At 39.5% G+C, this 27,361-nt stretch overlaps 1 protein-coding gene across 1 annotated transcript in view; it reads left to right on the top strand.

Annotated features, from left to right (window-relative positions):
- The window catches only part of SHANK1 (SH3 and multiple ankyrin repeat domains 1), a 3,668,399-nt gene that overhangs the window by 2,960,552 nt on the left and 680,486 nt on the right, over positions 1-27,361 (top strand). Inside the window, exon 15 of the mRNA XM_044059396.1 lies at positions 19,152-19,276. Within this exon, the coding sequence (XP_043915331.1) occupies positions 19,152-19,276 (125 nt within the window). The remainder of the gene's footprint in view (positions 1-19,151; positions 19,277-27,361) is intronic.

The raw sequence follows: 27,361 nt of genomic DNA, 5'->3' as shown, positions 1-27,361 counted from the left end.
TTAACCTATTTACTGCCCCCGGGGTACTCGCCAAATGCCTCACACCTGCCATTGCCTTTTGCAAGATGAGAGGAGTTCAATTCTTTCCTTATCATCCCCCAAGGTCTTGCTTTAGCACCTCCATTTTACAGTTGGTCTCTTACAAGGCCTGAGCTTTACCATAAACTTTCAGAAGTCGTCCGTCCTGGTTCTTTCTCAGGATCATGTGTTTCTTGGTTGCAGGATCTAGACCATTTCCATGCTGGCATCCCAGCCCCACCCAAGGATATCTCTCTCTAGTGACCTTTTTTCAATTGCTTCTTCCTTTGGCTTCAGTCCTGGCCAGGGATTTTCTCAGGGTTTTAGGATTCATAACCTCCACCATTCCTATGCTGCCTGTAACCAAACTTCCTATGAGAAAGCTACAGTGGTTCCTAAAATCAGTGTGGCTTCAACATTGTCATTCAGTGGACATTTTTGGTTCCATTTCTTCCATGCCCTAATCTCAAGCTTCAGTGCTGGGTTTGTTTGCTTTCTCTCGACCCGGTACTTCACTTTGAACCCCCAGTACCCTCTCAGGAACTTTTTTTAAGATGCCTTGGACAAGGGTTGGAGAGCTTCATTTGGTTCCATCAAGGTCCAGGGTTGCTGGCCTTCTCATCAGAGGTCAGATCATATAAACATAAAGGAGATGAAAGCTCTCCTTTTGGCTCTTCAGAGTTTCCATTCCCTTTTTCTTCCATGGCTTCTCAAAATCTTCACAGACAATACCACACTGATGTAGTATATCAATAAGCAATTGGAGACACAGTCTCACATGCTTTGCAGACTGGCTGTTCAGGTCTTGGATCTATATGTTCAGTTCTGAGTGACTCTTCAGGCTGTATACATTCCTTCAGAGCAACATATAGGGGCATACTCTTTGAGCAAGTACAGTACACAGGCTCACGAATGTATGCTTCACAAAGATGTGTTTCTAGATACTGTCCATTGGTGGGGTACTTTGCACGTAGATCTTTTTGCCTCCCCTTTAAACAGACAACATCCTGTTTTTTTGCACCAGAGTCCCAAGCCCTCTGGCTTGGAGGGAGGGGACTATCTTTTCCTTGGAAGGGGATGTTTCTCTGTGCTTTCCCTCTGCTGCTGCTGATTCCAAGGGTCCTGCTCAATATAAAGAGAGACTCCCCCAAACTCTTGCTGGTGGTTCTCTTTTGGACCAGACAGCTTTATGTTCACCTTCTTCACTTAGCCAGAAGTAATCACCAAAAGTTACCTCACATGGTGGACCTTTTCACACAAGACAAGGGGCCCCTGATCCATCCCCACTTATCCAGTCTTCAACTGACACTGTGGATGATAGGGTTTTGCTCCCTTTTAGGCACCTCTTTTCAGAGGACATGCCTAGGGTTTATAGGTTCATAGGTTGGTACTAGTCTATTGGCCCGAGGGCCTATACCAGCCTAGCCAAAACAATTCCCTGGCTGTTTCTTCCCACATTTACTTTACTTCCCTGGACCCCTGTCTAACAGGGTGACTGATGTGATCCCTGGGGTGAATTTCCTATCTCTCATGCAGTCATCAAGGTTCCTTTTGAAGACGGCCAAAGAGGCGCTCTGATTGACATGCATGGGCAGTTTATTCCAGAGTCTGGGGAGTCTCTGGGTTAGGAAACTATCCCTCCAGCATGTTTTGTACATTGTGATGACAAGGTTTAGATTCCTGGAGCATGTGTCTCTGAGGGATTGGGATTTCTTTAAGTATGGCATGTCCAACAGCTCTGGGTTTGACATGGCCTTGTATGTTAAGCAGAGATTGCCTCTAAGTAGACAATATGCGACAGAGTATAGGTGGAGTTTTTTAGACGGTCAGCATAGGGCATCTGCTTTAGGCTTGTGATTTTTTTAGTGAGCTATTTCTGCGGCCTTTCCAGTTGTTGCAGATGACTTGAGAGGTACATGCCAAATGGGGCATTGTATTCTATAATGGGTCTAATGAGGGATGAGTACAGTGGGACAATGGCCTCCTTTTTTCTGGAGGAAAAGCCCTTAGTGATGAGGTGTGCCACATAGAAGGATTTCCTGACTGTTGTAGTGATGTGGTTATCGAAGGTGAGACCACTGTCCACCTGTGTCCCTAAGTCTCTTATCACACTTTCGGTGTTTAGTTTACTTCCACCTATGTGGTGATTCACGGTTACATGTTTTTTTCCCAAAGGGAATACTATACATTTCTTAGCATTGAGCTTATGCCCATGGCTCTGGATCCAAGCATCTGTTTCTGTAAGGCCCTTTTGTAAAATATGCGCATCATTTGGGGATTTAATAATGGCTCCCAGTTTGCAGTCATCTGCGAACTTTGTTAGCCAGAGGCCCTTAGTGTTGGCTTGTACTTCAGAGAAGAAGACGCCAAACAAGAGCCGTCCCAGGACTGAACCCTGAGGTACTCCACCTGTCACTTGTCTGGAGCTGGATTTGGCATTGGCTACTCTTACAGTGTTGGTTCTGTCAGTAAGCCAGTTGGCAACCCATCGAGTGATGTAGAGATTAATGCCCAGCTTAGTAAGTTTATCTATGATTCCAGAGTGGAGGATGGTGTTGAAGCCCTTGGTGAGGTCCAGATAGGCTGCGTGGACCACCTTGCCCACGGCTTTGGAGACTGATTAGAAGTCAATCAGGTTCAGGAAACAAGATCGGCCATTCATGAACCCAAACTGCTTGGGGTCCAGTGTTTGAAGGTTGCCAATGTCTTTGTTTATAAGTTCCATGATAATACGTTCCATGGCCTTGCAGATCAGGCTCGTCAGACTGATGGGGAGGTAGTTCATGGGATGCAAGTTGGATCCCCCTTGTGGAGTGGGATAACTGTAGCTGTGTGCCACTTTGTGGGCACAAAGCCTGAGGTGAGGCTATGATTAAACATGACACTTAGGTGAGGTGCTAGTTCATTTTGTAGTTCATGTAGTACACAGCCTGGGATGTCGTCTCATCCCATGGATGCTGTATTCTTAGCTTTGGAGAGTGCGTTTTTTACCTGAGTGGCCATTATTACCAGAATTTGGCAATCTTTCGGTATTGAGATGGGCCCTTTAGGGGGGTGAGAGGGGGGGGTGAAGTTTGCACTGAATCGATCTGCTAGTATATTGGCAATATCCTTGGGATCAGTATATTTAATTCCATTCTGTTGTAGCTCAGAGCATATCTGAGCTTTGCCATTTAGATTCTTGACATAGCTATAGAATGCCTTGTGGTTGTCTTTGGAATCTTTGGCAATTTTATTTTTGTAACTAGCTTTGAAGGGTTTTATGAGGGATCTCAGCTTCTTACTGAGGCTGGTGAGGGAGTTTTTTTGCATCCTGGGATTTTCCTTTTTTCTTCCTTTTGTTGTAAAGTTTGTTTATGGCAAGGGATCACCAGATTGGCTTCCTTTTTTGGAGGAGAGTGTCTTGGTTCTATTGGGGTTTGGCATGATTCATGCACGAGTGGATTTTCTCGTACAATGCCTTAGTGTAAGATTCATTAGTCGACCTTTCATTCCCGTCTGCATGGGTGTCATGAAGTTTGTCACTTCTGACTTGAGTAGCATGAAGTTGGCTTTGGAGAAGTTTTTTATGGAGGTTTCCTTACTGGAGGATGGGATGTGGATGTCAAGGGTGATTAGCTTATGGTCAGATCTGGCCAACGAGGGGGTGACCATAGGTGTAGAGCATTGATTTCCCATGTTGGTAATGACCAGGTCTAGGATATTGGAGCCCCTGGTGGGACTAAGGATTAGTTGATCCAGGGCATTGGAATTTATGAATTCCAAAAAAATGTTGGGCAAAGGTGTTGGTACACGAGTAGTTTCCCAGTTTATGACAGGGTAGTTGAAATCACCCAGTATTAGGGTGTTTGTTTGTATCTTAATATTTTCCAGTATGTTTAGAAAGGTATAGTGAAAATATTGGGGCATGGTGGGGGATCTGTAGCAAGCTACAATTTGGATTGCATTCTTACCTAGTGTTAGTTGCACCTGGAGAATTTCAGATGCATTGTGTTGCGCAACTAGCCTGGTGTTGTGAATATCCTTGTTGAATATGGACATGCCTCCACCTTTAGTGTTTTGATCCTGATTTGGTGGCCGAAAAGTGTGGTAAGAGTTGTAGCCTGGTATTGCAAGGGTGCTCTCTGGAGCCTTGAACCAGGTCTCGGTTACTGCACAGATATCGATGTTCTCCATTTTTAGGAGTGTCTCGAGAGAGTGTATTTTGAGGTTGAGACTTCTAGCATTGAGAAGCAGTATCTTCAGATTTTGCATACTTGTACCTGTTACGGTAATGGTTTTGTCCTTTGAACTTTGCCTAAAAAAGGCACTACAGGGGTGGCAAGAACCTTAGCCAGTAACTTGAATCCCAGGAGCGACAGGTGCAGACCATCTCTGGCAAAGCATCATGGTCTTTCGATCATGTCGTCCCAGGCTGACAGATACTGGATTCCCTTTGAATGACACCAGAAGCTTAGCCAATTGTTGAAGTCAATCATTTTGTCCTTGTACTGTGGTATCATCCTGGGTGAAGACAAGATACTACTCAGGGCTAGGGTCATACCTGCCTGGGCCACATGATCCGAGAGCTCTTCCATGTCTCTTTTCATGTAGTCCAGGAAAGTATGTCTCAAGTCATTCACTCTAACATGGACAATGACAGAGTCATATTTGTGCTTCTTGTGGAGTGACTTGAGTGCATATGTTATGTGGTGGATCCTGCCACCCAACAGGCAGCTGACTGTAATTTTCTCCTTATTCAGCCTGGTGAGTGGGGCATCAATGTGCCTGACTATAGTGTCACCTATGACTAAAGTGTTGGGTATGTTGCCTTGCCTTAGGGGCTGTTGTTGGGTGGCACACTGGTATTGTGAGCTATGTGGCACTTTGGTTGTGATTAGTGTTTGTTTGCATTTCAGCTTCGGAGGTCCTTGTTGCTTGGGTAGGTTACTGTTAAGTGCCTCCACATATGGGGGTTTAGTGTTGCTTTGTGTGGCTGTTGGTGGTGTGGGTTTAGAAGGGCTATGTGTCCCTTGGGGTGTAGTGCAGGTGTTAAACTTCTCCTCTTGACTGTCTAGCACAATCTTGGGTGGAGAGAGCTTTGCTTCCAGTTTGGCTATGTAAGTGCATCTCTCACAGGTTGTAGTGTTGGGTGGTAGGAGGAGAGGGTTGTCTGTGTACATGAGGCAATTTGTTTTATTGCTGCAGTATGCCCAGATTCACCAGGTGGACAGGAGAAATCACCAGAAGCTGACCCTTGGACATGCCTGGTTTGGTGCTTTTTTTTTTTTGTAAAGTACAAGAGACGTTTTCCCTTACCTTAGCAAAGTACTTTGCAATTATAGGCTGTTTAGTGCCTACGATTAATTTCTCCTTACTAACAAGGAGAGGTGAGTTCTTGTATCAGTTTAAGACTTCCTAGTGCTTTCCAGCAGGTTTTAGAACAAGTGCTAGCAACAGGGATGCTTAAAAGCAAGATGAAAAAAAATGGTTTATCCTAAACACTGCAGTGTGCACTATGTGAAAGTAGATAACTTAAGTTTTAGTGGAGAGCCACTATTTTTAAAACATCAAGATAGATTGACAGGGGGTGGTCACTTTTATATTCTGATACTATGGAATGCAGTAGGATGGTCAATAAATTTAAATAGTTGAAGGGGAGTGATTTCACAAAATGATAGTTTTGTGCTTACTCACACAAGCCAGTAAAAACAGAGAGGAAATCAGATATATGGTCAGATTAACATAAGAGGCAGGCAACTAGAAAGACAGTGGTGTTTAAGAACACTACAGTAACCAGGTGGGAGGGTGAGGAAAAAACATTCTGCCTGGCTCACAAGAGACGGAGCTGTAGTCTCTTTTCAAGTTTTAATATGCAGTTAAAAGCAGAATACAAGTAAAACACAAGGTAAATAAAGCAAATCACAGTATTCAAAATAGAAAAAGGCAATAATGTAATACAACAAATAAAAAGCAAACTAACCTTTCCCTCACAGCAAAGTGTAGCAGAGTCTGGGTGAGCCTTTCCAGTAAATGGTTCTTCAGGAGGCCTGGAAACCCGCTACCGGGAAATCATACATGTCCAAATGAAAATATTTTCTGTCTGGTGCCTTTCTCGTAACCAGGATTCATTTTCTGTGTAGATCCCTCTGGCTCTCCATTATTTGTGTGAATTTCTCCAGGCTGTGTTAGCATATTTTTCTAGTAAAGCTCACTTTTCAGCTATTTCTGCTTGTTTGCATTGACTCCACCTTTTGATTCTAGGTTTGAGATCAAACACTTTCCCAAAAAGGGAAGACATCCCTGATCAGTATCAGCAAGAAACTGTGTTCCCTCATAAAATTATCCAAGGCTAGCTTCGAAAGAAAAATTGTCATGGACTCCAAAGATAACCACAAGGCATTCTTTAGCTATGTCAAGAATCTAAGTGGTAATTCTCAGATCTGCTCGGATTTAGTGCAGAATGGCAGAAAATACACTGAACCGACCGATATAGCCAACATCCTGGAAGATAGATTCAGTGCAAACTTCACCCCCTCTCACCCCCAAAAGGGCCCATAACTATACCGGAAGAATGTAGTGCCCCTGAAATTACAGACACTCAGGTTAAAACAGCCTCTTCAAAGCCAAAAACACAGCATCAATGGGACAGGACAGTGTCCCAGGCTCTGTCCTACACGAGCTCAAAGATGAACTAACCCCTCACCTAAACACACTGTTTAAACTCAGCCTCTCCACAGGCTATGTGCCCACAGAGTGGTGCACAGCAACAGTTATTCCGCTCCACAAAGGTGGAGCCACAACGGACCACGGGAACTATCACCCTATAAGCCTGTCTAGTTTGGTCTGCAAAGCTATGGAGTGCATCATCATGGATCTCATTAACAGAGACATTGGGAACCTCTAAACACTGGACCCTACCCAATTCAGCTTTGTTAAGGGCAGATCATGCCTACTAAACCTGGTGGACTTCTTTGAGACAGTTACCAAGGCTATAGATGAGGGAAAGTTGGTCCACACAGCCTACCTAGACCTTGCAAAGGCCTTCAACACCATTCCCCACTCAGGTGTTATAGACAAGCTCACCAGCCTGAACATAAACCCCTACATCACATGATGGGTTACCAACTGGCTCACGGACAGAACCCACATGGTATAAGTCGTGGGAGCTACGTCTGACTCTAAACCAGTTACAAGTGGCATTCCACAGGGCTCAGTCCTAGGACCACTCCTGTTTGGCATATACTTCTCAGAGGTACAGGCAAGCACAGGAGGACTATGGCTGACCAAGTTCGCAGATGACTGCAAACTAGGGGCTATAACTGACTCTCTGGCTGACACAGACATCCTCCAAGAGGGTCTCACTGAGACAGATACCAAGTGTCAAAACCATGGCCTCAACCTAAATGCCAAAAAGTGCATAGTCATCCCCTTTGGAAAAAAACAAAGTACCCACAAACTACCACATAGGTGGTAGCCCCCTAAATACGGAAGACATAATAAGGGATCTGTGGACCCAAGTAGATAGTAACCTCTTTTTTGATAATCACATTGCCAAAGTGGTTAGAAAATCCTTCTGCGTGGCCCACCTAATCACAAAAGGGTTTGCATTTAGATCGAAAGAGGTCATTGGGCCCCTCTACACATCACTCATCTGACCTATCATAGAGTACAATGCCCCATTTGGGATGTACCTTATAAGACACCTGCAACAACTGGAAAGACCACAGAAGTACCTCACCAAGAGGATCACTGGCCTCAAGCAGATGCCCTATGCAGCTTGACTGAAGAAATTCCAGCTCTACTTGGTTGCATACCGCCTACTCAGAGGTGATCTCTGCCTGACATACAAGGCCATGTCCAACCCAGAATTGATGGACATGCTCCACCTAAAAAAAAACATATCCCCTCGAGCCACATGCTCCAGGGATCTAAACCTCGCCACAGCAATAAATAGGACATGGTGGGTGGAGGGATAGATTCCTGTCCCAGAGACTTCCCGTGCTCTAGAACAAGATTCCAATCTACATTAGGCAGAGCTCCTTGCTAACCCTCTTCAAGAGAAACCTTGACGAGTGGATGGGAAACAGAAAGTTTACCCCAGGGATCACTTCAATGGCTCTGTTGGACAGAGGCACAGGGAACTAATCTAAGGGGGTGGCGAAAGCAAACACATTCCGGCTAGGCTTATAAATGCCTTCGGGCAAATAGCCTAGTACCTACCTATGAACCTAAAAGTGTCCTTCATGTCAGGCCTCCTAGGAGACTTATTCCACCTTCATGGGACCTCAGTTTTGTTCTTTAAAAATTGACTTAGACTTATTTTGACCCTGCTGCTTCAGCTTCCTTGCAACATTGTACTTGGAAGACTATTCTTCTTTTGGCCCTTACTTAAGCTGAGAGAGTCTCCGAACTCTAGTATCTTAAGGCCGTTCCTCCTTTCTTAGTGTTTCATAGGAAAAGAGTGCCTCTTAATACTAATGCTTCTTATATGCCCAATGTGGTTAATGAGTTGTCTCTTAATCAGTCTATTACTTTGCCCTCCTTTTGTTCTTCTATGCAGCCTGCTTGTGAGAAGGTTTTACAAATGATGGATTTGCATAGACAACTCAGATATTGTTTGGATAAGACTAAGGCCATTCACAAGTCTGAGAAAGTTTTTGTTTCTTTTCATCCCAGATCTCTAAGTTTGTCTGTTCTTCCTGGATCACTAAAACCATTCGTATTTGTTATTCATTTCATGGAAATTGGCTTTCTACCTCTCTAAAGGCTCATTCTACTAGACCTTTTGCTTCCTCTGGTCCTTTTTTCAAAGGTCTGGATACAAATTACATCACTGAGTCTGCTACTTGGATTTCATTTTATACCTTTACTAAGCATTACAAATTGGTTGCGGTTTCCAGAGCAAGAGTTGACTTTGCCAGAGATATCCTGCATGGCTTTCTAGATGGTTCCTCTGTGCCTTCTCCTCCCAAGTTTTCTCTTGAACATTTGAACTCTCTCTTTTATAAGCAGTACAGCAGCAGTGATATTAATAGACTGGGTCCTAACACAAAATCAAAGAGGCTGGACATTGAACAGCTTTAACGTTGGAAATGCCATTCATCAATGTGTTTTTTGTGAGATCGCGGTACAGTGAAGATTGGAATATTTTCCCTTTCCTCTGAGTTGGTGTATATAATTAATGGGCGGTGTGGGAGACACATCCCCCCACAAGATTGACTTTGGGGTACGGCATTTTTGACCTTTAAGCCCTTCCTTCTGGGGTCTTTTCGATTTTGTAATATAGACCCTGAAAGACGTAGTACAGTTATGTAAAATCTTACCGTGGCAGTCGATGTCCTCCTCTTCACTGTTGCAGTATTTGCTCCCTCCATCTTCCTTCTTCTGCTCAGCTCTTTTCCTTCTGTCTTCCTGGGCTGTAATTATTTTATTTTTTCTCTTTTTGGATGCACATGTTCCTCCTAGTTCCTAGGAATAATTGTTCCTCTTGGAGCTTTTCATGTCTGAGATATGTACATCTGTACATCACCTTTATGGCCTACACCTTGAATGGAAAGCAAACATGTGATGCATGATGTTAATAAAATCTAAGGCTTTCATCTACTGGCCAGATGTTGGTGCTACCCTTGGCAGGGGATCTCTTTTGTAAAGAATACTGCAATAGTGCACAGAAGGACATCTAGTGATATGGTAAGATTTAATATAACTGTGCTGTCTCATTAGTACATTTCAGGACCTCTTTCCCCTGATGTATGTGTGGGGATAGCCCAGTATCTGTCAAATACATGTAGTACATATTCTGTTATTAAAGAAAGTGTTTTTTCAGTGAAGATGCTCTGCAGTCTTGGCAGTCCCTGAAATGCCTTTGCACTTCTGTCTTTCTACCATGCAATCTACATGAGTCTCTCTAGAGCATTCCACACCACACTTCATTTAATGACGTATACATTAATTCAGGAGTCTAAAGTTAAATTAAGCCATTATAACTGGGGTCCACATTTGGCTACATGGCTGTATACAACTACTGAGAACAAAATAACTCGTAGTGTAAATACCCCATGGTTTATCTGTGGCCTAATACAGCAAAAATGTACGTGTGGTTATTTCACTGAAACTAAAACAATAAGTGAAGCTGCAGTTATATAATCTAATAATGCTAGATAATTTAAGCAAACGTGATGCCTAAAAACAGTACAGTGGAAAGTACTGAGAAATACCTGCAGCCTGTTTTCTAAAGTTATTTAGATTTATTGGTGTCCTTTAGCAAAAAGAATTATGTAATTATATAGTATGACACTAAAGTTGAATATGAACAGATTAGCATTTTTCCCTGAGAAGCATAAAGTGCCAAAGTAATTAATTAATTATTAATTAGCTATCATAGCCAGCCATAGGCATAGGCCAACTATGCATCCACCTAGGGCAGCACTCTAGCAGGGGCACTTTTCCAGTAGTCAGAATGGTGCAGTTATACCAGGATGGGGGCAGTGGGCGTGTTGGGTGGTGCTGTGGAGACCTTTTGCCTAGGGCAGCAGTTGACCAAAGGCCGGCCCTGTTAACTATGTACATGGACTGATTTTTTTTAAGTCCCAGTTTGTGCAAGCATGAAAACAATATTAAGACTGCAGATTGTTGTATCATAATACATTATTAGTCAAGTAAATGAAGTTATAGCAATATGAAGCAATTAGTACGCAGCCTTTATTGCATATTAAAGTACTTATTCTTTTGACATATTTACAGGTTGACTAAGTATAAAGATCTTTGAAAAGCAGCATTTTAAATGAGAATAAGTTAAGGTTATTTCTCAAGCTAGAATGGACAGTGTGGCACAGACAGGAAACTATATTCAAGCTTTGATAACCACATTCATTTCTGAGTCCAGAGAAAACAAGTTCTGGGGGATGCTACCAAGAATGGAGGTTGAACTAGAAACAACATTGCACTTGTCGTGTACTTAGATAGACAATGAATCATATGGCTGAAAGGTCAGAAGTTTATATTTTGATAGTAACCATCTAGAAAATGAGCATGTTTAGCAAATGGAAACTGGACCAGCACTTTTAAGCATAACAATCATGTTTCCTGGATGATTAAAGCTAGTACCTTTATTGTGCAGTTTTGTAAGCTTTGACATTGAAGCTGCAGGAGGGATCCCTTAGTTAAATTGAGGCATGAATATTCCTCTCCCAGTGAATCTTTTGTATGGATATCAAGGGCAACATATTCATTGATAATTTATCATTTGGTATGTTAATGCACAGTCTACCGCTATAAATGTCTAATAAAGTCCAGTCTGCAGTCCTGGGTTTGACTCTCATAGTTTGCTGGTGCTGTTGTCAGTAAGTCACTCAACTAATGAATGCTTCTTGGTCACCCCGGAAAAGAGTTTTTTCTTCACAGTTGATCTCTCAACTTAAAATAAACAAATCTATCAACAATACATACATAACAAATAAAATCTTGGATTACCAGAAAAAGAATTATGCTGCTGTTCAGTGCACCTTATTTGTGTTCGCTGATAGCTGCACAGAAGGTGGTATCCCATAAAACCAACAACCAAAAACTTAGAACTGCCTCATTGTTCTATTCTATTAAACTGCCATGATTTTATGATGAGTTTAATTTGAACCCAAACTGCTGACTGCTTTAGAATGTTGACAGTAAGATTACAGGACTTGCATTTTGTCACCTGCATTTTATTTATGCCACGACATTAGCAATTTTCACATAAGGTAACATTGTAATCAAAACATTATTAACCATAAGCTTAACATTTACCCTTAATATTTAGACAGTTTTAACAGTATAACAACATTTTCATCATTATTGCAGCTCTTCATAAATGTTTGTCAGAACCCTAGCTTGACAGGACAACACATTCTCTCTCTTGCTTTCATTTAGCTAAACCACAGTACATTAGCATATACTAACTGCACACAGCATTCATACATTATAACCTAGTATCTTAGTCTCTTAGAAGTTCCTGTCGTTTTCATAATACGTCACTTCAGTGTGAACAAAAAAGTTTTTGCAAATTCATATTTTCTGTTAACCAGTACATCCATCTGACAGACTGTTAGAAAGAATAACTAATTAAAACTTCAGTGTCACAGCAGTTGAGCTGTTATCTTCTCTGCTGGATGATCAGTGACTCTAATATAAGATGCATGTAGAACTTTTAATTTTTTGGCAGGCTATAACCTGAACTTCTAAAGTTTTACAGACACTCACAAAAGTAGTCTCTTTCTAAGGTTTAATTATCATACTAAGCATCTCTTTCTAGGCACAAGTGGATATGTAAGTTCTTTATCTAACATCAGTAACTTAACTCCCAACCATAAAGCTTGAGTAATTGCAATTCCTTTGTTGGTCCAATAAAAAGGTATTTTATCAAGGTTGTGTTCCACCATCTTTGTGTTTTTAGGAAACAAAAAAATGAAATTTTGTACCATTAAACTTAAGGAAGATTAACACCAAAACTCAGTTCACATTCACTGCAAAAGCAGTTTGTTTGTGTCTTTCGGCTTTTTCCCGGTTAGGGGTCACCACAGTGGAACTCCGGTCCGCTAATGATTGGTAGTGGATTTTTACATACCTGGTTACCAGCCCTGACGCACAAACTTCAACAAAGGCACGCCCCATTCACGTATGCCTCCACACAGAAGACGCTCTAGCTGAGAATCGAACGGGACAACGTCTTGCTATGAGGCGACAATGCTACCGCAGCACCACCACCGCAGTATTCAGAAAATTGAAGGTCTATGTTGAATAAAAGTCTAACCATTTTTCTAGCTTAGTGACAGTACCATTGAAGCACAAGGTAGCAGCAGTTCCTTCCATTCTATCTTAATGGTTAAAACAAGCTTACTTGTTTAAGCCTGAAAACTAATTTTCTGATCTTTCCAGGATTAATCATTCATCAGGTTTCCTTAAATTTACCAGAATGTTCCTTCTGATTTATGCAGTTATGCTTCTCCACCCTGGTATCTTAGCTTTGGCACCTAGGTGGAGAAGTACAAGTGTCAGAGTTGAGACTCTCCTGGTCCTTTCCACAGGAAATGTGTATCTAAAGTCAATACATTGGTACTACTCCTAATATGCACCTCAAGGCATTCTTCTCGCAGTTAGTTTTCTAGGAGGTTTGTTGTCTTAGGTGGAAGAGAATGTTCTGTATTTGCCTTCAGAAATGAGTCCTCTGGGAAACAGCATCACAGTTCTTGTGTATGTAGCATATAACATCCCTGATTGCCATTGCCATCTCTTTGCAGTTACTATGGTACATGACATTCCCAGCATAGACCCAACGGTCCTAGCTTTAGCAAAAAAGGGTGTAGGCTCAAATCAACCTATGCATAATGAGGTGACAGTGGGAAGCCTGGAGAAAACCCTAAACTTAAAGTGCTGAAGAGGCAGTTCCCATCTAGAATGTTTAGTACCGCAGTCCTTCTGCCTATATAAACATGGCAGTAGGATATGGTCCCTGACAAATATAAGCCACTTTCCCAGCAGAAAATATTTTAGAATACTGAGGGTCCACTTTACTACTAAGCATTCCATCACCATCCCAGAATATCTCTTCTCAGTGCTGATCAATTTACAACTATCGTATGAAGTAGTGTAATCTTCTCCTTTGGTCTGTTGTAATAAGACTTCTCTCATGCCTACATCTGTGATGAAGACAGTAAATGGCTCAGCAAAACCTGGGTCTAATAGTATTGGGTGAGATCATAAAAAGTCTTTTAATTTCCCATATTAATCTCCCATATTTTTGTTCTGTGGTGCCTGTTTGAAATTTTGTGAGGCCCTACACTCAGTCCATTGGAGGGCAATTCATGGTAGCAAAGCTGTGAACAAACCTACTGTAATAACTGTTTAATTCTAGGAAAACAATGACATCTGTTTTGATAGTGGGCATATATCAACTACTTACCACTTTCAACTTTCCCACCCAATGCCTTGTATCATTCATAATATTATGTAACGCATATATTGGGCTTCTCCCAGCCCTGACATTTCTCTTTAATGGCCGTGAGTTCAACATTGTGTATACAGTCTGATATGAACTGGTCTTTTGGAAGGTCAATTTTTCTGCCTTCTAAGAAGACCACTACATCATCAAGGTACATAGTTGAATATCTAGTATATAGTTTGAAAACCATAACATTTATCACCTGGAAAGATGCTTGTACACCATGAACCCAGATGGCATAACTTTATAGTGAAAGATGATATCGGGTGTGGTGAGTGTCATTTTCTTCTCAGCTTCATGGGCTAAAAGGATTTACAAGTATTAATTTGTTAAGTCCAGAGTAGATAGAACTTTTGCCTTAGATAATCTTTCAACTAGTCCATGAACTAGAGGAATAGGATAGGAATCAAATTTGGAGTTACTTTTTTTGAAATTCATTACAAAATCTTATAGACCCATCAAGTTTGTGGACCATTAAATGAGATTTTTTTCACTGGGACTATTCTATAACGTCATTGATTCAGCATTTTCAGTACCTATTCCTTAAATGCTTGGCCTTGGGCATCTGGTATGGCTTTAGATTTATTTTTTAAATGACAGAATTTCACCACTGTGCTGCATTAAATTGATGCTACCAGGCAACTTTAAAAATCTATCTTTATTTCTAAGTATAAATTCCTTAATTCTTGTTTCTGGTGTACTCACGTGGTTTCACCTATTTTTACATTAGGTCATGTTGTGGGACCCTTGACTACTTTGGTGAATGTACTCACTACAGAAACCTCAGCTTCTTTTCAAGGATTTTAATTATTTTATAGTATATCTGTTCTGATTTCTGGTTTCCACTTTGTTTCACTTAATAGTTTGCTTTGTGTTTCTTCTTTATGACTGTAAAAGGTACTTGCCAATTTTCTAGGAACTTGTTCTCAGCATTAAGCACCAAGGGAAGTGCTTTGCCTCCCACTTTGAATATTCTAAGATGAGCATTTCTTTTGTGTGCCTTCTGTTGTGCCTTCTATGCTGATTCACATGTGCTCCTTTGCTATGGGTGTTATAGTGCCAAACCTTTTCTGTGGGTCAGGTAGAAGTGTCCTATCACTCTTATTGGGGTGGGGGTCCTCTTCCTATGCTTCATTCACTTTATCTAGTAGGCCTTGTTGGTTGAAAGTTGAGGCTTTGGGCTTTTTTTTCACAGCAAAAAAAAAAGATAGGAAATTAAATGGATTTAGTGTTTTCTTTCCTATTCTATAGCTTTTCACAATGTGGACTTTAAAAGGTGTTTGTTCTAACATTCGATTAGCATGTTCAGCTGAAGATGATAGACATAGCTAATTGGCTATTTCACTTTAAGGAAAAGACAAAGCTTGTGGATTACTTCAGGCAGTAGAAATTGCTCTATTTATTTTGACCCTAGAAAAAAACAGAATATTTATGCTAGTGCTTTTGTCTTTCCTATCTGCAAGGGTATTGTTTTAGGACATTTAAGTGCATAGTCAATGACTGCCAGTAAGTACTGAGACTGTTACTGAACTGTGCAAGTGGCATAAAATTTCCTTTGAAATTCAATCAAATGGGACATCTGTTGCAGTTAAGGCTATCGATGGATTTCTAAAGCCTGGATTAGGCATCACGTTTTAAAATTATGTACAGGCAACACAATAATGTCCTACTTCTGACTTAATGACAGTTGTATAAAATCTAGCTGGAGTTCTCTCCTTTGAATTGTCTATGCCAAATGCCTTTCCATGGTATGCCTATAAGACACATTCACTGCAAATGTTCTGAAAGGCTTTGCCATTGTCACTTGGCTTAGTATCTGTTCCCTTTCTTTGGTTCATCTCCTCATCAGGTTGTTTCTCTGATTAGAGTAAGGGTATGATATTGGACCACTGTAGCCATTTGTTTTCCTTCTTTTTATGTTATATTCTGTCCAGCATTGTTCCTTGCATTTCCTTCCTCTGCACATTTTTAATATTATTATGATGAAGTGGAGGTCTTCTTGGTCAGTGTTTCTTTCTTAGGGTCCTGATATAAATTGAAGGTTGTAGACTCTTCTTCCACAAGGACAGGTACAGCTTTTTCCCTTTTATTTAACTCATCTTCTTGCAATGGTAACTGATGAAGGTAGTTTTCTTCTGACTGGGGTATCGCTCTTTTCATCTGTCTCACTATTATTCTTCGTTGTTCTACCCTTAAAGTCTTGATTTGGTGTCCATTTGGCTCTCTGCTCTGCTATCACAGTAAGAAGATTGAGTGTCTGCTCAGCTTCATGGTTTCCTGTGCCAACATCTTTTTTCTGTAACTATATTTCCCTTATTCATTTCTCCTGCATTACTGACTAATGTAGTCTCAGCATGAGGCTTGTTGATGCCTTCTAATTAAGTCCAGATCTTTGGAATCTTCTACTTTAAAAAGTTTGGTTGTTGCTGAATCTCTGTTTATCTGACAGCACATTATGTAGAACTCCTCCACCTCAAACACATTTTAGATAGTTCTTTAAATTTTGGAAAATCATGATCCATTGTTGTATCATGCATTAGATTAGTCATTAGAATTACCAAGTGTAATTTTTCTGCCTAAAATAGTTTGCATTTCTGTTTGGATATAGGGTGTTCTTTATTGCTTTCATATACGCATTACATCAGTTTTCTGGTGGTTAGTATTTCTGTGCAGGTACAAAATATAATTAAACAGGTGGCACGCACCCCTAGTCTAGCAAACCTTGTAGTTTCTTCCATTCCACTACAATAGCACATTTAATAATTTCAATGAAAATATTGTGTTAAAATGCAAATTCTGCTCTCCTAGAAATTATCAGTTCAGTATGATCCCACACCATTGGTATACTGATAGACACAATTTGTTTAATAGCTCACTAACTTATACTGTCAGTTTTTGTAAGTGCAATATTGTTATGCTTAGGTGTTCAGTACCTTGCTATGTGCTCTGACTTAAAGCACTTATAATAAACCAGTTGACAATAATTTATATTTATTTACAGGCATTGATACATGCTTTAGTTATTTTTTGTTGGTACAGGGGACAAGTCAAGTTTAGCAGTTGTAGTTTCACTTAATAAACTTTCTATTAGTATAATTAATTGTCCGCACTGAAATTCTCACTTTCTGAAGTGGCTTGTGAAGAAAAACTTATTTACAGCTACAATTTCCAAAAATATTGTTCAAATTAGGTTTTATCTTTGGTATCAGCATATAAATTAAATCAGCCATGTGTGACTTTACTGGTCTTTCTATGTAGAATATGCAGTTATGGTACCTGATTATCTATGATTTTAGTAGGACACCCACCCTGTCCAAAAATTCTTTCTTTAGCTTCATGTTGTCATTAGTATTGCTGCCTCTGTGGTTTGAGATGGTCTTCTTTCATTTAAGTATTAGTTTTGTGTGAGGAGTCTGTAAGCAACAGAAGTCAGACTATTATTGATCCAGGATCTGTGTGGAGACAGATGCAGCTTCATCAGCATTGAGATTTACATTATATGAAGTAGCATAGAGCAGTGACTAAGGAGGGATGCCTACCAGGAGACATTAATTTAAACCTCATCAGCTATGTGCACATGAGGGATTCACTTAAACTTCCTGCTTATAAGTTGCTTTTTCTGAAGAAAGTTATCTTTGCTGAGCTCAGTAGGCATGTATGGTCAGCACTTTGCGGAAAACTAGAATAATTTAATTAATGAATAAATCAAGCAGTTTATATCCGAATAACTTGTAGTTCTGATATCATATTTTAAAGAGAATATTCAAAAAGGGGGAATATACAAGAGGGTGTGACCTTGCAGATACCATGAGGGAATGTTTCCCTTTTGGATTTTTATCAAATGTGTTTGGCTAAAGCTGTATTGCATGAAAACATATAGAATATTAAGGGCCCAATGAATAAAAAATAACTGAAGAAGAAAATGTCATGGACTTAACAAAATCTTTTTTTTTTGTTATGCAGAAATACCTACAATGCAATTTGCCTGGTCAAGGTTCCAGGTATTGAATGTTAAGAATTATAACAATTGTGACCCTGTCTGTCACCTTAGAGAAATAAAGGACCAGATTCCAAAACAGTTGCACTCAGAGTATGTCTGCCCCAATTCTGAAAGACTTGCTCTCAGTGTAAGTGACTTACTTTAGTGTATCTATAAATGGGTCTATATTACGACACCAGAATGGCTAAACACTGAACGCCGGTTCAGTGGCACATAAGGAGTGAACTACAAGTTAAGCGAACAGCCAGATCACCAACTTTTTTCCTAGGGGAAAAAATCAGTAGGCCAACCAGACATGACACACCAGCTCAAACATTACAAAATGAGTTGCTTCACCACCCCCCTAACTAAATATACCAACTCCGAGATTGCACCAAAGTGGGGAAAAGGGCAAATTCATGGTGACAGCCAAGTGATTTTTTTCCCCTAGGAAAACAATCAGTGATCTGGCAGTTCACTTAACTTGTACTTCATTTTTTATTTGTTGCTGAAATGGTGTTCGGTGCTTAGACCCCCTATAAACCGGCTTCCACCAGGATCCAGATTCGAAAAGACCTGCTGTCAGCCTGCCATTAGTGTAAGTGGTGACTTACTCTGAGAGCATGTCTTTTGGAATCAGGCCAAATGTGGGTTTTTTGGCAAAATTCAGTTGCAGTAGACTTAGAATATGGGTAGAAGAGCAAATAATACATTAATTTGTTGGTTAATTAAAAGGACAGTCTTAAGTACCAGTTTCAATAGCATATGTTCTGGAATACCTGAACTGTAGTTGGTTTTTCACAGTTAATTCAGAAAATGTAGTATAGCTTGGAATGCTTACAGTACTATGAAATGAAAATGAAAATTCCTGTTATGCAATACATTTTCACATTTGACTTTTGATAAGGGAGGGTGTGAAAAGGTGCCGGCATAGTTGTAAACAGATCAGCAAAGAAGGGGTTAAGAAAAGATTTGCTGAGATAAGAATGCCATAGATAAGAATATCATTTGTACTTCTGATGGAGTTTGCAGGTTTAATTGTTGCAGTCCTAGTTAAAAGATGATTGAGCCTCACACAGTAACAGAAGGTTCATAGCAAAGCCTTGGTAATGTTTGCATCTCACTGAAATCGAGTGACATATTTTATATCTTTCTATTTTAGGGATTTGGTTTATCCATTTTTTTGTCTATTATTTACAGCACAGACACCGATTGAGGAGTTTACCCCAACACCAGCATTTCCTGCCTTGCAATATCTTGAATCAGTAGACGAGGGAGGTGTAGCTTGGCGGGCAGGACTCAGAATGGGAGACTTCCTAATAGAGGTGAGTGCATTGTTTTACCACACTACAGGTGACATTCATTCAGTTAAAGACTTTACCCTTGTCGGTATGCTGAGATATTCCTTGATAGAGCTGTGTTATTTATAATCAGTACAGCCATGGTTCAACATTATACAGCTAAATCTAATGCCATGTAAGGCACAAATGTTTGTATACTGTTATAATAACTAGTTATTTTGGTAGCGCACTGGCTTATTGGTACAACATTTACATCATACCTCAAAGTTCTAGGGTTCATTCCTATCATTCTGGGTGTGTGTGTGTGTGTGTGTGTGTGTGTGTGTGTGTGTATGTATGTATATATATATATATATATATATATATATATATATATATATATATATATATATATATTTGCTTGTTCTCCTTGGGTCTGCATGTGTTTTCTTCTTCAAGTACTATAGTTTTCTCCTACCTCCAAAGGGATGAATGTGAACTGGTGATGCCTAACTTAAATAAACACACGTCAGAGAAGGACAAGTTCATTTAGTGGTTAACAAACCACATTAATTTGTCAGTCAGTTGCTTAATCATAAACTAATATAATAACTGCATATTGCACAGCTGTTGCAAAACACTTTTGGTATCAAAATGTCAGAATTATTAGCTCCTTATTTATATACGCCGGTAAGCTGATTTCAGCAATTATAATAGCAGATAATAATCGTGCTGCTTATTGTCTAAAAAAACACTCCTGTGTATTGTGTTTTATACAGTCTAGTCATTTAGGATGTATACGAACTGCAGGTTATCGCTTATATACACAAATAGGTAAAGCATTTCACTTTAGTTTTTTTCTGTTCTACCTTTTTAGCCTTACTTTTGTTAAACCAGTTTAGTCCCACTAAGTCTATGGTCTCCATATAGTATTTCAATAATTTTTGGGAACAAAGGCTAGTTTCCAGCTTGCTGAATCCCTGATTCTGCATTATTTTAGAATATTAGGTTTCCTATCAGTTGAAATTTTACTGTACTGTATAGATAGCCTAAGTTTCCATTTGAATCTAGTTAATACATAACTTCCTCATCAACGTCATTTTGCTTCTTTACCACTGGATCTGCTGTCTGAAAGTAATTTCAACACCTAGTTAAGAATGCATCTGTTTTGAAGACATTTGACAGTCTTTTCTCCAAATTGGAGTAATGCAGTTCTTACGTTTTCAGTAAAGTAATTCTTTTCATTTAGTTTTCTTCTTGATTATTTGCAACATTGTATTTTTTGAATTTATTTATCACATTGTTCTTCTTTCGGCTTTTCCCGTTTAGGGGTTGCCACAGCTGAACTCCGGTCCACTAATTTTTATTTATTTATTTATTTTATTTTACATTTGTTTACCGGGCTAGTCCAACTGGATATATGTCCATTTTCAGTGGAGGCCCAGGGAGAAAAGCTCCACTACATACTACTAAACAATGTCAAGATATACATCAATATACAAAAATAGAGAGAAAAAAAAAAAAACATATGCAATAACTTTGAAACAGGTTGTATTAACTTTTGAGTAAAATCAAAAACCTAGGATGGTAAAGAGAAAGAAAGGATAGAGAATATTAAATACTTCGTTAGAGTGTGTAGAAGAGAAGAAAGAGAATGGTTGTTAAGGAGTCAGATAATGATGGAAAAAAAGAGAGCTAACCTGGGTTATGACAAGAGCATAGCCAATCGATATTTAGGAAGGATTTTAGTTTAGTTTGAAATTGGGAGAGTGATGTTAGGGATGTAAGTTCCTGTGGTAACTTGTTCCATATTTTGCCAACTGAGTTGGAAAATGTGGAGTCACCTGCTGAGTTTTTGGATCGGGATGTTTGGACCAGTATTTTGTTGGTGGAGCGTAGATGCCTCTGATTGTTATAGGGTGTTATGAGGGTGGAGAGTATTGGGGTGTTTTCAGGGTGATGTAGGGCATTATGGGCAATAGTGAGTTGATAGTATTGTATGAGGTGTGATAGTTCCAGCCACCCAAGCTTTTTGAGATTTAAACAATGATGAGTTCTATATGGAGAGGCAGTTGCAAATCTGGCAATATTATTATATGATGAAGTAAGTTTGCTAAGATTATGTTTAGAGAGATTTGTGTATATGGAGGAAGCATATAAAAGGGTTGAGATTAAGTGAGTTCTGGCTATGGTAGTTTTGGCTTCAGGAGTAAGAAAAGATTTGATTCTATAGAGAGAGCCTAGTTTTCTGTTGGTCGATTTTATTGTAAGATTAATATGATTGTCAAATTTTAATTGATTGTCTAGTGATACCCAAGCGTTTTGTTGTTTGGTCAGGAGAGATAATGGTTCCATTGTCAGATATTAGTGTGAAATGGATAGAGGTAGACAAGTGGGTGGGTGAAAAAAGCAAGAGTTTGGTTTTCTTGGGGTTAAGGAGAAGGCAATGATTAGAGAACCATTGTTCTATAGTTGAGAAGGTTTTTTGTGTGAGAGAGTGAAGTTCTGACTGTGTTGAGGCTGCACAAATGATGGTAGTATCATCTGCATATTGAATACAAGTTGATTGTGGAGTAGCTAGATGAAGTTCATTAATGAAAATGGAAAACAAGAGTGGACCTAAAATAGAGCCCTGAGGGACTCCTATAGTGGTGGGGAGAAGATCAGAGAGTTGGTTGTCCCATAGAACTGCTTGTTTGCGGTTGTCTAGGTAAGATGTGAACCAGCATAAGGCAAGATTATCTAGAGAGAAAGATTTTAAACGATGGAGAAGAAGCTGGTGATTTACCATGTCAAAGGCTTTGGACAGGTCTACGAAGAATGCTGAAGAAGGAGTATTATTGTTACGGTTTTTGTTAATTGAGTCAATGAAGGATAGTAAGGCTGTACTAGTACTATGGTATGGTCGAAACCCATGTTGGCAATTAGCCAGGAGTTTGTGGTCTAGTAGGTGATTTAGTAACTGTTTGTGGATACACTTCTCCATAATTTTAGCAAGTGGAGATAGTAGTGCTATTGGGCGGTAGTTAGAATACTCAGTAGAGTCACCTCCTTTAAAAAGAGGGATAATATAAGAGATTTTCCAGACTGATGGAATTGAACTTTCTTTTATTGTCCTATTAATAAGTATAGAGATGGGGTATGCTAAGGCTTTTGCACCTAGTTGGAGGTATTCAGCTGGTAATCGGTCAGCAGAGGGGGTTGTAGGTTTTAGTTTATAAAGTAAGGACAGTATTTGAGAGGTAGGTATGGGTTGAAGGTGAAATGGGGGGGGAATAGAGCTAGGTGTAAATAGTTTGGAGGTATCAGGGTTTTGTTGATTAGCTAGGTTTAGTATGACTGAAGTGAAGAAAATGTTGAAGGCATTAGCTGTTTGTAAGGGGGAGTCGGGGTCAGAGCCAGAAGGGTTTGGTGTGGCAACTTTACCAGGGGATAATAGTTTATTGATAGAGGACCAAAATTTATGTGGTTGGTGTGGTGAAGATTGCTGAAGCTGAGTATAAAAATTATTTTTATCTTGTATGATGGCTTTCTTTGTCATATTTCTCTGTTGTCTAAAAGTGACATTATCAGTTAGGCTTTTTGTAGTTCGCCATTTAGCCCAGACCTCGTTCCTATCTAAGATAAGTTTCTTAGTGTTATTTGAGAGCCATTGGGCTGTTTTAGATTTGACACGCATAGAGCGCATTGGGGCATGGTGTTCCAGGATAGTGAGAAAAGTATTATTAAAGTGACTAACTGCTTCGTCTATTGGGAGAGATTTAAGAGGTGACCAGTTAACTTGCATGAGTTCATTTTGAAACTGGTTGAGGTCAAAATATTTCTTACTACGGAATGATCTGACTTGGATAGGGACAGTAGTGCTGGTTTTTTGCCTAATAATATAAGTGAGGGAGTGATCACTGAGGTCATCTGGGAGAGTTCCTGTTGTATATTTTTGCTGAGGACTATTTGTTAATATCCAGTCAAGTATACTTTCTTTGTTATTAAGTTTGTTTATTCTAGTTGGGAGGTTGATTATTTGAGAGAAACCATGCAGGTTAATAAGGGTGGATGGATTAGTCTGTTTACATAAGTTCCAGTCAATGTTAAAATCCCCTAAGAGTATTGTCTCTTGAGGGTGATTTAGTGAGAGCCAGTTTAGAAGGTCTTCTAATATGGTTGGATTCTTTCCTGGGGGAAGATAGGTACAGACAATATTTAATGTTTTTTGTGGGTTGAGTTGCAGTTTTGTAATAATTATTTCAATAGTAGCGTCAAATGAGAAGTTATGATTTGTTCTACTAATCTGCAGTCCTGTTCTATAGAGAATAGCAACCCCACCACCTTTTTTGTTTAAGCGGTCCTGTCTTAGGATGTTGTAGCCTGGAGGAATAACCTCATTGTCATTAATTATAGGTTTAAGCCATGTTTCTGTTAGACACAGAATATCAAATTGTTGAACTTCTAGTAGGGCATGAATTTGTGCTATTTTATTACAAATGCTTCATATGTTTAGTTGGGCAATAGATAGCGATTTGGGGGGTTTAATAGATGGTGTACCATTTCTAATAAGTGGGTGGCATTTAGAGGGAATTGGGGAGGGGTTTGGACCAGGGTTTGGGTGAATATCTCCATCTATTAATGAGCAAGATATTATAGGGTTGAAGAGTTGAGGGGGTTTGCAGTAGTAGTAAGGAAATTCTTTAAGGTGGTAGATAAGGTATTTTATGTGAGAAAGGCGGTGGTATTTAGGTTGAAGAAAGGAGGTTGTGTGGATGGTATTGAGATAGTTTATAGATAAGGCTGGTGGAGATGTTTGGGTATGTCTGTTTGGGATTATAAGAGTAAGGGGTAGGGGTAGTTCATAGAAGGTTAAAAGATAGGTAGAGGTTAGAGTAGTTAGGAAAGTTATTAAAAGGAGATGTTGAGTATAATTAGGCATGTTAAGAAGGCCTGTGCAGGGATGTTAGAAATTTAATAAGGGAAAGGTTGGTCAGGGAGTGGGAAAGGAAACAGCTATATAGAAGGGGGTGTGGATGAAGTGTATAATATGATTGATTGTGATAAATGAGGGGTGTGTCTTAGAGGGAAACAATTTGAAGATAGTAGAGGTGGGTTGGATGGGTCTAGACTGTGATTGGTTGTGAAGTAAGAGGGTGAGTGGGTGGGTCTACACTGTGTTTGGTTGTGTAGTTGTGGGGTGTGTCTTTGTGGGGGATAAATGTAGAGGTGTTAGGGGCGGGTGGAATTTGGGGGCAGGGAGGGGAGCGGAGTGAGCCCGGAGGGCGAACGGAGTGGGAAGACACAAAAAATTACTTTTGTGTGGTACAGACAAGAAACAATCAGTGAAGTGTGGAAGCAGCAGGTAGGTTTGAACTAGGTCTGTGTGTATATGTAGTGTAACCTTGTAAAAAGTAGCCTAAGTGTATGTGTAGTGAAGAATAATTAAGGTAAAGCTATGGTGATGTACAGATATGGGTTAAAGGAGTTAAACAGAGGGTTGATGGGCAGGACCAGAATGGAAGAGAAAGTATAGAGGGTAGTCATAAAAGAAAAAGAACAATTTGGGGGAGTTAGGAAAGAAGACAAAAGGGAGTAAACCAGATAGTAGTAAGTATGCCACCTAGTGGCCAGAGGGAGATTTACCACAGTTATTCAGGTGGGAATGGGGTAAATGTGGTAGAAATAAAGCAGAAGGATTACAGCTAAAAGAGAGAGAAGGTATATAAAATGGTGAGAGGAGACTGATGGAAGAGAGTCTAGGTTAGAAAGGTGATAGGGACTGGTGATATTGGCTGCTGGCAGTCCTGGGCAGGTAGCTGGAGTAGGGTACACTGGTTAAAGTTTGTATTTAAACACTTATCAAAAACATACTTCCACAGTTTGTTGGAAGGCTAAACCAGGTTTGGAGAGTAGTTTTTCACTAGCCAGAGGTTCAGGTCTTCCTGGAGGGCTGAGGTAGAGGTGTAGTTTTGTGGGGTCCACTTAGTAATACTACTGTAATAGCAAGAGAAGAAAGAGGAAGATAGTAAGACAAAAATGTAGTATAATATTTGCTAGCAGAAACAGTATCAACTTAATCAAATAAAAACAATACTAAACAGTAATATACCTAGTATTAAAGTGCTGGTTAGAAAAATAAACAGCTATTAGGTATTCACAGGGAGAGTGTTATAGCAGTAGTATGAATAAGCATTCACAGTGAGATTATTACAGCATAAGTATGAGCCAGCGTGGTTATAGTCAGATGTTACAAATGTGAGATTTAACTCAAGTAAAGCAGGAAGGGGGCTGTGCTTAAACGCCTATAAATGATTGGCAGTTAAGTTTTATGGTGCCGAGGTGCCAGCCCGACTCCCAACCTTCAACGAAGGCATGCCCATTCATGCATGTCTTTCGAACGCCACTATGCCTGACTGACTCACCTTTATTTTGTTTATTTTAAAGTCACATATTTCTTTATTTTCACATAATCAAAAATAATGGCAGTGTGACTTAATATGAGGTGAAATCAGATAATCCATATATGTATTGTTTATCAGCTACTTTATGCCGTCCACATATACTAAGGGTACCTTTGCCTAGCTCAAGACTAAAATGGACCTGGTAAGAGTAGTGCACTTAACTTGTTAATGGACAAATTGCTTAAGCAAATTCCTGTTACACACACGCTTAATAAAAACAGTAAGAATGCTTATTTTAAACAGACCTTATAAAGCTTGTTTTTGAGATGGAAACTTCATTATTACAAAGGTAAGTAAAAAATTTAGATGCTTTGGTAGTATCCAATTATTTATCATAGTTTTCCTCCCACAGTATTCAGCACTAGTCCTCTGATATCCCATTTGCTCATTCCAGAGGCACTGTCAGTGTGTGATGATAAGTAGCCATCATAATGTGAGGCACAGTATGTTTCTTCCTTCATGTGTCTTTGCTCATCTTACACTGCAACAATGGGAGTGCCTTGGTGTGACCATATGCATGAAGGCATCAGTACACACTTTACCAAATTTGCATCTTACAGCTAACTTATTTGTTTGTTTATTTATTAACTAATAGCATTTGCTGACAGGGAGTCTGACTGGGTGGAAAAAAACACTTTTTAGTGGAGGCCTGGGAAGAAAAGCCCCACAAGATGCAGGAGGAAAGTAATATACTTACATAGTGTGATGAAGTTTCTGACTATACAGTAATAAGAGAAAACAATGATCGTTTGAGTTTATGATTGTGAAAAAAAAAAAGACAAGATGCATAGGAACAGTCAGCATATAAACATATTATAATCATGATACAGGCAGTACAGTGATATGAAAAATCATTCAAAGGTTGATCAGTTAGAGTGTTCAGAAAAACAAAGTTTAGATCCATAGTATTGTATAATAGCAAGACAGTGGTAAAGTGAACTTATATAATAATGTTAAATTGAGGAGTGTATAGTACGGTGTATGTGACTAAGTAGACATAATAATGCAGGATAAGATAGGAGATTACCATTCAACAAGTAATTGTAGAACAGAATGGGATAGAGTGGGTAAAGATAGATTAGGGGGATTAGCTAGATGCAGTCCATGAGCAAAGTCATGAGACCTTTAGATGTTGTTTCAAAAGTAGCTTGAAGGATTTCAGGTTGCTAGTTTGCTTGAGTGAGAGGGTAATGGAATTCCAAAATGTTGCCACATGAGAAGAATACTATAGGTGACATAATGTATTGATTGGGTACAGAAATAATGTTTCTTACCTATGGCTGAGTCATTGTCCAGAGGTTCATCCCAGTGTACAGAACCACAACTTTGTGTTGTCCATCTTCACACCTTTCATTCATCTCTTTCCCAGTCCAAATTCACCCTCCAGGTAGTGAATTAAAGCCAGTAACTTGCCACACTTGGCAAAGAGCCTTTTTCTTTAATAGCATTCCAACAGACAACACAGACATGAGTCATAACAAACTTGAGTATTTCAAGGCACTGCCTCATATATTCATTGCATATATTTTTTAAATTTATTTTGTGCTTTTAACTCATTTGTAGTTTCATTATAATGGTGTCATTGTTTAATGTGTATATTTCCGATTCTGCCGAGTTCATTTTCAAATCCTTCAAATTTGTGAATGCTCTACTCTGAGGCTATAAACTTTGCCTAATTTTAAAT

The sequence above is a fragment of the Protopterus annectens genome, chromosome 17.part0 (genome assembly GCF_019279795.1).
Source record: "Protopterus annectens isolate FY-2018-M chromosome 17.part0, PAN1.0, whole genome shotgun sequence".
In the NCBI taxonomy this organism is placed as follows: domain Eukaryota; kingdom Metazoa; phylum Chordata; order Ceratodontiformes; family Protopteridae; genus Protopterus; species Protopterus annectens.
This window is presented reverse-complemented; position numbering and strand designations above follow the sequence as displayed.